Consider the following 12338-nt stretch of genomic DNA (forward strand, 5'->3'; position numbering starts at 1 on the left):
TCCTTTTTTTTTTTTTTTGGTACCAGGGATTGAACCCAGGACTGCTTAACCACTGAACCATATCCTCCACACTTAAAAAAAATATTTTAGAGACAGGATGTCACTAAGTTGTTTAGTGCCTCACTAAGTTGCTGAGGCTGGTTTTGAACTTGTGGTCCTCCTGCCTCAGCCTCCCAAGCTGCTGGGATTGCAGGTGTGTGCCACCGCACCCAGCTCCTACTATAGTTATATATTGTAACTATATTATATAAGGGCTTCAATGGGAGAGGCTACTACTGCCCTCACCTTTAATAAAAATCTCACTTTTCACCATTTTTAAGTTTTTCTCCAATAAACTAAGAAAGAAAACAAACAACAACCCTGTAATAAATATGGAAATCTTAGTTAGTATTATGCATGCTGAAGTATTTAGAGAAAAGCATACTAGGTCCACAATCTGTACATCAGAGATAAAATGAATTGATGGATAGATGAATGGATATGCAATAAAATTAGTGGCATAAATAAGTATTCACTCTAGGTAGTAGCTGAATGGGTGTTCACTATGTAATCTTCTTAACTATGCTGTGTTTGAAATTTTGCCTAACACAATATTGGAAATTCATAATGCCAGAAGGCAGTTTTCTTGATATAAAAGGAAAGATGGTGCTTGAGATTCAAAGAAGTATGGTAACAAAACAGAGAAATGTCTACTATTAATAAGATTTTCTGTCGCCCACTATCACCTGTATATCCCCCCACACTTCTTACCTATATCACAAAAACCTGCCAAAGCAGAATATAGTCCCTTGGGAAAGGAGTGCTGGCGGGCAAGCAGACATCGGGTCCCATCAGACACCAGAGTGATCACCACAGGAGCCATCTAGAGAAGGAGAACAGAAATTAGACACTGGCACTTTGGGGCCTGCTAACTGGGCAGAAGGAATAGATAATTAAGGAAGCCTTTTTCCACTGAGCCACATCCCCAGCCCCTATTTGTATTTTATTTAGGGTCTCACCGGGTTGATTAGGGCCTTGCTAAATTGCTGAGGTTGGCTTTGAACTCTCAATCCTCCTGTCTCAGCCTCCCTAACCACTGAGATTACAGGCATGCATTATCGTGTCCAGCTAAGGAAGCATTTTGATTGTACAGGCTTCCTTCCCCAGGACAGTGTAACTCACAGCCTTCTTGGATTACTGTTTCCTTAAAGCAACCCTTACCTGTGGATAATAGATTATCTTATTGGAAGAACACACACGCTTGCTGCCAGCCATGTTCTTTTTGGTGGGCTGCCCACTTCTGCTGCAGAACTGATGATCATCATGCCAACGGAGAAGAGATTGAGCCTAGAAATACACAGAGGGGCCTGGTTTCATTTGGAGAGAATAAGGTTCATCCACAACAACATTGGGCCTGGTATCTAGAGCAACGTAGAGGGAAATGCTAATCCCTTTCTACTTCACTATCTTTAACTGGTTACTAACTGTTTAAGATAAGGAAACTATCTGGATATATTCCCCTAGCATCAGAAATATGAATAAAAGGAAGCACAGAGTGTATTATGATTATTAAATAAAATATAAAAAGATAATAAGCACCTGTGTATTCATGACCAGCTTAAAAAGAAAACATTTTCAGTATAGGTGAACACCCCCATGTATTTCTCTTTAATAGGCTGGATTTTTTTTTTTTTTTTTGCAACTAAGTGTTCAGAGTTTTTAAATCAAATAGACAATCAAAATGCCAAATGAAGTAGAATCTAAAGCAGTGAGGACAAGTTATTAAAACAATTCAAAAATTATTTCTCAGGCTAAAGACATTCTGTATGTCCTTCTGTGGGCCAATAATAATGTTTATGAGGCTGATGGACTCTCTTGCCATAGATCTGCATGTCCTTAGGAGAAAAGAGCCTTGATAGCAACTTGATAGCCAAATACAAGGGTAAAATAAAGAAGCAGCAGCAAACTTCCTACAACACACTATCCTGCCAAAATTTGTAGGCAGGGCTATGATCCACAAAAGAAGAAATCAAATGTCACTCTAGTCTTGTGTAGCACACATGGATTTGACCCAACTTTATTAAATTTCTTACAGAATTGATAAATCAGAACCTACCGTGAATAACAAGGAGGAATCCACTGGATTCAGTTGAAAGAGAGCCTTCCTCAGCTCAACGAAAGACCCCTTGAGTTCCGTCTCCAATTCAGATTTTGGTAAGGAGGCTAGAAAATCAGAAGAGAGAAGGAAATTAAACAAATGTCAAATTTGTCTCTGAGCCCCTACCCCAGTCTATCTTGATAGATCAGTGTTTCCCAAACTTGCCTAATAAGACTCAACTGGGAAAAGTAAAAAATATACAGGTTCTCAAGCTCCTACCTGGAGATTTTGAAGTGGCAGGTGTGGAGTGAGGCCCAGAATTCTTTCTTTCTTTATTTAACAAGCACCAGGTGATTCTTATGGTCAGGCTAGTTTGGGAAACATTAGAGCATAGTATTTCTCAAGATCCTCTTCAAGGCAATAAACTCATTTGAATTAGCCACAAACTCTCCCTAGAAAAGAGATGAAATGACCTCTAAACTCCTCTCTGAACCTCATTCCAGCATCATTACATTTACACACAGACCCTTAAAGAGAGAAGGAAAGTTTGATAGGAGCCATAAATCTAGAGCAGAGTGGTTCCCACCTGATGGTCTGGGGACCCAGATCTACCCCATGGTAACACTCATTTCTGTTCATTGGTAAGAGCAATACTATGATGATATGAATTTCAAAACATTTCTTATAAAATATTTAAGACTTAAAATGTGTCTACAACATGTACATTCAGAAAAATGAGAAATTATATCCCATCTATGTATGATATATTAAAGTGCATAAATGCAAAAAATGTATAAAGGTATGGAGAAAATACAATAAATATCTGTGTACTCACCACTTAGCTTAGAAAGCAGACATTAAAAATGTCCTTTATTTTATTTTAAATGATAGAAATTTTATGACCTTACTAAAAAAAAATTAAAAGTTGATAACTTTTGTACTCCTAAAATTTTTCTTGAAATATTATTTTGTGAAATCTCAAAGTCTGAGAATTGCTGAGAAGTACCCACTAGAAAGTGTTATGTACCATATGTGGAAGAGGAGCTATTCAGACCTAGATCCAGAGCAAACCATGCTTCATGCTGTTCAGAGCATCCAATCAGCACTGAATCTTCTATTCTCTGTGCATCCTGTCCAAACTTACCCAGGAGCCTTTCCAACTCTAAGAAACATAACATACACACACAACAAACAAACAAACAAAAACAAGAGTTTCAATAATATCACCGAAGCCAGATTAGACTTACAGAAAATCATCTACTTTAGCTATCCAGTTGCCCCTCAGTATTTGTGGGGACTGATTATAGAACCACCTACAGATACCAAAATCTGCAGATGCTTAAGTCTCTTATATAAAATGGTATAGTATTTATATATAACCTATGTATATCCTTCCATAAACTTTAAATCATCTCTATATTACTTGCAATCACCAATACACTACAAATGTTAAGTAAACAGTTGTTATACTGTATGGTTTAGGGGAAAATAACAAAAAAAAAGTCCATACATGTTCAGCACAGTCACAATTTAAAAAAAAATTTTTTTGGCATCCACAGTTATTTGAGGATATGGAGGCCAACTGTGCTTAAAGTCACTGCTCTGAAGCTAATTAGCTGTATAACATTCATTGGTTAATCACTTCTTTGGCCTCCAATTTCTCAATGGCAATCTGAGGAATTCTGTATAACTCTGTTTACGATTGTACGATGCAAGGAACATACCTCTTCATTCATAAAATGAGTGACAGTCAACTTCTTTAGGCATTGAAAAAAATGTTTACTGCTTTCAAGTGGAGCCCTTGTATTTGTTGGAAACTACCTATGCAAGTACTCCAACATCTGACCCATGACAGAAATTTACTGGCAATGTATTTAGAAGTTAGCCAGTATATAGTGACTTGTTATATTTATGTATCAATATAAAACTGAAAGTTAATATTTGAATATCCAATCCCAGCTGGGTGCTATAGTACAGGTTTATAGTCCCAGGTACTCAGGAGGCTGAGGCAGGAGGATTGTTTGAGCCCAGGCGCTCAAGGCCAACCTGGGCAACATAGTAAGATATTGAGATCCCATTAAAAAAAAACAAAAACACTAAATCCCAACTGCTTAGATATCTATATTTATACACACTAAAAAAGAGTTCTCTAAACAAATTAATTTTAATTCACTTTAAATTTTGATCTTAGGAGACACATGCCTGTAATCCTAGTGTCTCAGGAAGCTGAGGCAGGAAGATCATGAGCTCAAAGCTAGCCTCAGCAAAAATGAGGTACTATGCAACTCAGTGAGACATTGTCTCTAAATAAAATACAAAATCAGGCTGGGAATGTGGCTCAGCGACAGAGTGCCCATGAGTTCAATCCCCAGTACAAAAATCTAGTAAAAACTAAGAAAGGATGCAAATTTTATCTAGTAAAAACTAAGAAAGGATGCAAATTTTAAACAGTAAAACAATTACAACTCCATGGAAGCTGGAAATCACCAGTGTAAGGCAGAGGTTGGCAAACTTTCTCTATAAAGAGATACTAATTAATTCAGGCTTTGTGAGTCATACAGTCTGTCACAATACTCAGCTGCCATTGTGTGGCAAAAGCAGCCATGGACAGTATGTCAACGAATAACTGTGGCTCTGTTCCAGTAAAAATTTATTTATAGGGGCTGAGGATGTAGTCCAATGGCAGAGTGTGTTCAGCATGTATGAGGCCCTGGGTTCAGTCCCCAGCACTGAAAAAACAAATGTTTTTACAAAACAGGCAGCAGGTTCCATTTCATAGCAGTTTTGTAGACCTCTGGTTTAAAATATCAGAGTTCATATCATCACCTAATATTTGACTGGTCAACTAAGGTTGTCCATACAATAAATGACTAATTGGCAGAAGCAGCTGTAAAAGCTTGAGATGCAGAAGCTGTTTGAAAAATTTGGATGCTAAAGTTCAAGAATATTTCTCTGAGATCCAATATGGACTGAATTCTGCTTAGTGGCCACAGGTGATCTACTCTACCCGTCCGCATTGGGCTTACCTAATAGGTTAAGCCAGGGGACCAGGTATTGATGTCCTGATGGCTGAAGCAAAGGAGCCAGGCTATGAAAGAGGTAAAATGCTCCTGTCTGCTGGGCTTTTCTGCATGCATCATCATCATCTTCTTTCAGTTCAAATAAATACCTGCATTTGGGAAATAATTAAGCCATTACAAGACCATACTTACTAGCATAGCATATATTTTTGAGAGTTCTGTTCCTGCATCCCTCTCCCACCATGGTTATTTCCCTTTACTTATTTATTTGCATTCTGATGTGCTCTATAAAGGATTTGAGGTGGCTACAGGCAATCACTGCTTCTGTTCTTCATTCTACTGCACCCCTTGCCCACACTTCTGTGGGTGCACTGTCACATTATTTGTTCATTTGACTCCCCTGGAAGACTTTGATCTTCTTAAGGGCAGAGTCTGCCTTTCTCAGCTCTGCACCTCAGTCATTAGCATACTGAATGGCTCAATTTGATAAATATTTATTGAACCTCGAGGGTAATAAAATATTTACTGAATGAACCTCAAGGAACTTTGCCAATATTATACTGTGAGGCAAGAATTTACAGGCAGTGGAGTGAAAGGAAAACAGGTACCATAATGAAACATCAACCAAAGAATACCTAGAGAAAGGAGCAGACTTGATTACTGCAGATGGCCAAGGAGCAGACACTATACCTTCAGGAGCTTTCATTTGATCAAGCAAAGATAAGAAACACATTTATCTTCAGTGTACCCTGACTTTAAACATCTAGCTCCAAAAGTAGACACTATTGGCAGCTTATCTGTTTTGAAGGGACCACTGATGAAGCCTATATGTGACTTGTTAATGAGGACAATATTTTCAATAGCCAAAATAAAAATGTGGGAAAATAAACATCCCTTTATTGATTTCTCAGAAAGAAATAAAATGGAATTCTAGGCTTTTCCAATACTTTTATTAAGTGTGGTCTGATCTCTTCCTTCAAGATCCTCGGGAATTGAGTCAGGGTCCATGTGATTAGTAGAGATTGAACACAGATGCTTTTTTGGGCCTTGGAATTAACAAAAAAAAATTTGCCTATCAAAAACCCTAAAACAGATTCTTAGGTATATGGCATATTTTGTCAAGTAAGTGGAAAATATGATTTACTGACAGAAATCAGAAAATCTGTAGGATCTGGGAGCATTTGTAACACCAGTAGGGAGCATTGGCTTAACAGTGAAAATACAAAGCAAAATGACAAACACATTCCAGTAGCCATTTTTAGGAACTTATTTTGATTGTGTAATAAAGGTAATTATAATGAGCTCTTTATAACTAGAAGACAAAAGAAACTGGATCTTTTAAGACCTGTGATATTTTAAAACTCATTTTAAGTGACTGCAGCCTGGAATGGGGAGTAAAGACTCCTTGTTTGTCAAAGTAGAGTGACCAAGAAGTTACCAAATATAAATAATGGAACAAACACTGTTGCTTTCACAAAAGAGTTAAGAGTGGTACAACCTGTGCTCTGCCCAAATGACCCTAAAAAGCAAAACACCCACAAATGGAACAGGAACTAAGTCCAAAAGTTCCTCATACTCATACTCTCCTCAGTAAAGAACTGTGTTTTAAAATAATTCATTTTCTCCATTTAGTTATAATAGTATAGAAGTTACTACACTAAAATTATACCAAGAAAACCTTTAGCTGTTTTTTCTTATACCCATTAAAAAAGTCATTCTTTAGAAATCAGAAAATATACAATTATCAATTTTTTTAAAAAAGGAAATAATCAGCAATCCTACCAGAGATGATCACTATTTACACTTTGGAACTCTACAAACTTTAAGATTATACATCAGTGCATGTATAGGTATATTTAGAATCAGTCATACCTACTCTTTTGTAGTCTTTTCTTCTTAAACATATATAAACATTTTTTATATCATAACCTTCTTTACTTATAGACTTTTATTCTTTTCTCATGCTTTCAATTCATTTTATTTTTATTTATTTTTAAAAAAATTTTTTTTAGTTGTAAGTGGACACAGTACCTTTATTTTATTTGTTTATTTTTTATGTGGTGCTGGGGATCAAACCCAGTGCCTCACGCATGCTAAGCAAGCACTCTGCCACTAAGCCACAACTCCGGCCTCAATTCATTTTAAATACATTTAATCACTTTAAGATTCTCATTTCTTAGACTTCTTCTCAATAATTTTGTTATTGTTTTTGGAGTCTCAGTGTAAGAAGGACAAACATCTAAATGTCCAAAAATATCAAAAAATTTTGCAATTTTGTTGTTTGTTCACTCTTGCTCATGAAGAATTTTATGCCTATTAATTTTGCACTCGGCACTCAAGTTTGGTAAGGTTAACTAGAGAGCCTGGTTGTGTGTGTCTGGCTCCTGAAGGGTTTTACATTTGATTTGCAAGGTGTCCCAGGGGTATTATCAGTCCAGGATTACTACTTCAGTTCCTTTATTAGGTGGGGGTTCTTGGGCTATACCACAGAGATTGCAAACATTCAAACCCCGAAACTATGAGAGCAGGCTAGTGATTTCAAATTTCTCCAGGCTAAGACAAAAAATTCCTTTGTCATCTTTCTGTGTGATTATAGACTTTTCTTTTTTTAAAAAGTATTTAGTTTTTAGCTGTAGTTGGACACAATACACTTATTTTATTTATTTTTTATTGCAAAATTTATTTATATTTTATTGCAAAATATGGTTCCTTTTATTATTTATTTATTTTTTCCATGCTGGGGATTGAATCAAGGGCTTAGGGCGTGCTGAGCAAGCACTCTACCACTAAGCTACATCCATGGCCCCCATGGTTCCTTTTATTTATTTATTTATTTATTTTTAAAATATTTTTTCATTAGTTGTTGATAGTCATTTATATGTGGTGCTGAGAATCGAACCCAATGCCTTAGACATGGTAGGCAAGCACTCTACCACTGAACCACAACCTCAGCCCCTATGTATTTGTTTTTTAAAAGATTTTTTTTTAAAAATATGGACACAATATCTTTATTTATTTTTTATGTGGTGCTAAGGATCGAACCCAGTGCCTTACATGTGCGAGGCATGTGCTCTATCCATGAGCTACAACCCCAGCAGGGTTTCTTTTAAATTGTATGTCAGTAGTATTTTCTTCCCCATGAAAATACCTTTCATATTAGCAGCAAAAAAAAAAAAAAAAAAAAATCACAAATTTTCACTGAAAATAATGGGAAAATCAGTACAGCTAAATAATAAGCCATCCCTTTAATTGTGCCCAAGGGAAGCAAACTTTGACCTTAACCTACAAAGGAATAAGTAAAGTTTGAGGCCTACTTCTTGGTTGCATAATTATGAGTCACTGGTGACTAATCCTTGGATAGTTTTAGCTGCAATCTATGTCCTAAGCAAGGGTAAAATATATTTAGCAATGGGAGTCAACAAAGTATTTGTTGAATATTGACTTTATACAGGGTTTCTCTTAAGGAGCACAAAAATTTATAGGATGAAAATTCCTACATTCAAGAAACTTTAGCAAGAGAGAGAATACCAATATATAACTAGCTTTCACAGAAGGCAATATGTGATATGTGGGTTGCAAAGCACTCTTTGAGACAGAATTTAAAGGTAAAATCCCCATTTTAATAACCCAGGGATTTGTGTGATATATTGGGAGAAATGTATTTTCAGTCAATATTTATATTTGACGTAAATATTTTTAGTTCATATACAATTCAGAAAATGTGAATTGAAACAATATTTTTAGAGATCAATTTAGGAATACTTATTAAAATGTTAAATAAGCATTCCTTTCACCTAACAATTCTACTTCTAGGAATTTATTCTAGGAAGAGAAGGACATGTACAAGAATGTTTTAAAAATTATAATGAAATGGAATAACACATTTTGCTGTTAAAAATAAATAGAAAATAATATAACAGTTAAAAATATTTATGTAGTAATAGGGAAGTTTATTCAGAATCTATCATTAAGTAAGAAAAGCAAGGGGGCAATAGGAGATGTTGATCAAAAGCACTAAAATAATACTTTAGACAGGATAATTAAGTTAGACAGGATATTAAATTCTGGAGATCTATTGTATTGCATGATGACTATAGTTAATGTATTGTATATATGAAAATTACTAAGAATAGATCTTAAGTGTCCTTTCTACAATTAAAAAAAATCAAGGGCTTGGGTTGTGGCTCAGTGGTAGAGCACTTGCTTAGCATGTGTGAGGCACTGGGTTTGATCCACAGCACCATGTAAAAAAATAAATAGGGCTAGGGATATAGCTCAGTTGGTAGAGTACTTGCACAAGGCCCTGGGTTCAATCCCTAGCACCACAGTAAATAAATAAATATTTTGTTTTATAAATAAAACAAAATAAAGGTATTGTGTTCATCTACAATTGAAAAAAAATCACAAGAATGTGAGGTGATGGATTAGTTTGATTTAATAACTTCATAATGAATGCATATATCAAAATTGTGTGATGCATATATATACATATATACATATATAATTTTTACATATGATGTTATAGTATGTATATTACATATATGATTTTTATTTGCCAGTTATGCCTTAAACTGGAGGAAAAAAGTAAGTAGTATTTGGTTGGTCAGCATGGTCTAATGAATTTATAAAGAAATGGACAGATACATATATTCCAGAGTACATAATTTGTGTATTTGTTTATATTTTTCAAATGACTAGGAATACACATACCAAACTCTTTTTTTTTTTTTTTAAGAGAGAGAGAATTTCAATATTTATTTTTCAGTTTTCGGCGGATACAACATCTTTGTTTGTATGTGGTGCTGAAGATCGAAATCGGGCCGCATGCATGCCTGGCCTGGCGAGCGCGCTACCGCTTGAGCCACATCCCCAGCCCCATACCAAACTCTTAACAGTGACTAATTCTGGAGAGAGGGAAGGAGATTCTAAGGGCTGAAAGAGGTACTTGTAATTTTTACTTTATTCATTTCAGCACTTAATTTTTTTTCTTTTTGCAACACTAGGGATTAAAAAACCAGGGATGACAGCATGTACTACTAAGCTACATCCCCAGCCGTTTTTTTTTAAAAAACCTTTATTTATTTATCTTTACGTGGTGCTGAGGATGGAACCCAGTGCCTCACCTGTGCTAGGTGAGTGCTCTACCACTGAACCACAACCCTAGCCCCTCGCCCGCCCTTTTTTTCTTTTTTCTTTTCAGACAGGGTGTTGCTAAATTGCAGAAATTGGCCTTCAAACTGTGATCTTGCCCCAGCCTACCAAGTTGCTGAGATTACAGGTGTGTGCCACCTTGTCCAGTTTGCACTTGAACATTTTTTATAACCGTATGTACTTATTCCTTTTTGAATAAAAGAAAGTATCATAAAATAGTAGTTCCTGGGACTAATTGGTCAACGAGGCTATTTCTTAGCCACTGTTACTGGAAATACCTCAGCATATTCCCTGTGAGTCAAAGGGAATTCCTTTGGAGTATTTTTTGGATCCTGGGAACTGCAAGAACTATTTGGTTGCGGTTTTAACTACTGACGAATCTATGTAGCCCAGTGTACTTGGCTGTCTGATGTTTTGCCCAGTTTCTGCTACCAGCCTATGGTTGAATTATCATGGCTGACTTGTTCTTTGTTTTTTCCCTTTAAAGTACATAGCCTAATAGAAATGAAAAGTAATATTACTTTTTTCAAAAACTAATAAATGATGACCTTAAGATTAACAATTTCTCTGAACTCTCTGAAATCAACGAGTCACACACATTTCTCATTCTGTTCATCTTTCCAGGAGAAGGATTAATTTATAAAGCCTAAAAGCATAACAAAAAAAGCTCATTTCAAGTCTTTATGTTGCTATCACCAAGAAGAGGTTAAGACTCTGATGTTTGGGAGAGCCCTCTGGAGAGAGTCCATCTATCTTGGCATGACTATAGACCTCAACAATATGGGGACCTGAGGAACCACTGGGGTACAAATTTCAAGGTCTTCTGACTTGCTTTCTAAAAGATGGTGTTTCCTCCTTTAACTAATAAATTAAGGCAAAGAGTGAGAAGTTAGCAAATTCTATTTTTAAACAACTCTTCAAAGAGGTATCAGAAAGTGATGAACTGTAGTTAATGAGATAGCTTCACAAGTGCAAAACTGGTCATTCCCCTGGTTTCTCCAAGACAGAGAAGAGATTAACCTAAATTGTAAAACACTGTAACTAAGAGCTTTTATTAAGTTCTAATTATGTCTCCCTATAAAATAACTTCTTGCACTTAGAACCTGAGCACATTTCTGTTCTACTGTACTCACTCTGAATTCTTTGGGGGGGTGCCTTCCTAGGCCTCAAGAATCAGCAGAAACCAGCAAACTCCAAATGTTCAAGTTCAAACAACTTCTCTTCCCTGGAGAGATCATTGTTGCTTCTGCCACACCTCCCAGAATCCTCCTAAAAGAAGCACTCTGGGAAATGTAATTTAATCCCTATGCTTGATAAAGTTCTCTATGGTGGTCAAAAAGCATACTTCTGCCACACTTCCCAGAGTTCTCCTAAGAGATGCACTCTGGGAACTGTAGTTCAATTCCTAGGCATGGCACTGTGTTTTCTAATTGCAAAGTTAACCACAATCTTGTTAACGAATTTTTAAGATCTTTTTTTTAAATTCTTCTTCTTCTTCTTTTTTTTTTTTTTAGTTGTAGAGGAACACAATATCTTTATTATTTCATGTGGTGCTGAGGCAAGTGCTCTACCACTGAGCCAAATCCCAGCCCCCTAAGATCTTAATACCAACAGAAATACCATGTGTGGAAAAAGTAAAGTGGCATTATATCCATTTTTAAATAACAAAATGATAAAGTTATAAATCCACTCTGAAACACAGAATGCATAGATTATGGGGATAGGGCAAAGGGGAGTGGGAATCAGATAATTCTACCTTTCTTTTTTTTTTTTTTTTTTCTAGTTCTATCTCTGTCCACTTTAGAGCTAATTCTAACATTTCTTGAAATTCTGTTAATTTAAAAATACAGGACTGTGTCAAGCTATGTTTGAGCTTTGAGTAGAATTTATCCTTTGATTGATTGGAGAAGAACATTTCATCTGACAGAAAGCAATCCTTTCCCTTGGTCTTGCCCTGTTGGTCTTCTTACTACGGAAGTTACTTACTTATAGGAAAAGACAACTTTGGAGGCCATTCATTTAGCATATATTTAACAAGCATCAAATATGCCTGGGACTATTAAAGGAATCAAATACACGAACATATGTTA

The 12338-nt window shown here is 35.9% G+C and overlaps 1 protein-coding gene across 4 annotated transcripts in view; it reads right to left on the reverse strand.

Annotated features, from left to right (window-relative positions):
* Nucleotides 1-11535, reverse strand: part of Nudt13 (nudix hydrolase 13) — a 16810-nt gene extending 5275 nt beyond the window's left edge. Inside the window, exons 1-6 of one of the 4 annotated variants that reach the window (XM_048809146.1) lie at nucleotides 11382-11535; nucleotides 5104-5246; nucleotides 2357-2529; nucleotides 2096-2202; nucleotides 1201-1326; nucleotides 751-862 (exon numbers count right to left, since the gene is read on the reverse strand). In XM_048809146.1, the coding sequence (XP_048665103.1) occupies nucleotides 751-862; nucleotides 1201-1254 (166 nt within the window). In that variant the 5' untranslated portion in view covers nucleotides 1255-1326; nucleotides 2096-2202; nucleotides 2357-2529; nucleotides 5104-5246; nucleotides 11382-11535. Of the gene's footprint in view, nucleotides 1-750; nucleotides 863-1200; nucleotides 1327-2095; nucleotides 2203-2356; nucleotides 2530-3104; nucleotides 3240-5103; nucleotides 5247-11381 lie in introns of those variants that run through there. The other 3 variants (XM_048809136.1, XM_048809150.1, XM_048809156.1) reach the window with 3 other exon arrangements.
* Between the last annotated feature and the right edge of the window lie 803 nt (nucleotides 11536-12338).

This window comes from Marmota marmota, unplaced genomic scaffold, assembly GCF_001458135.2.
Source record: "Marmota marmota marmota unplaced genomic scaffold, marMar, whole genome shotgun sequence".
Lineage (NCBI taxonomy): Eukaryota > Metazoa > Chordata > Mammalia > Rodentia > Sciuridae > Marmota > Marmota marmota.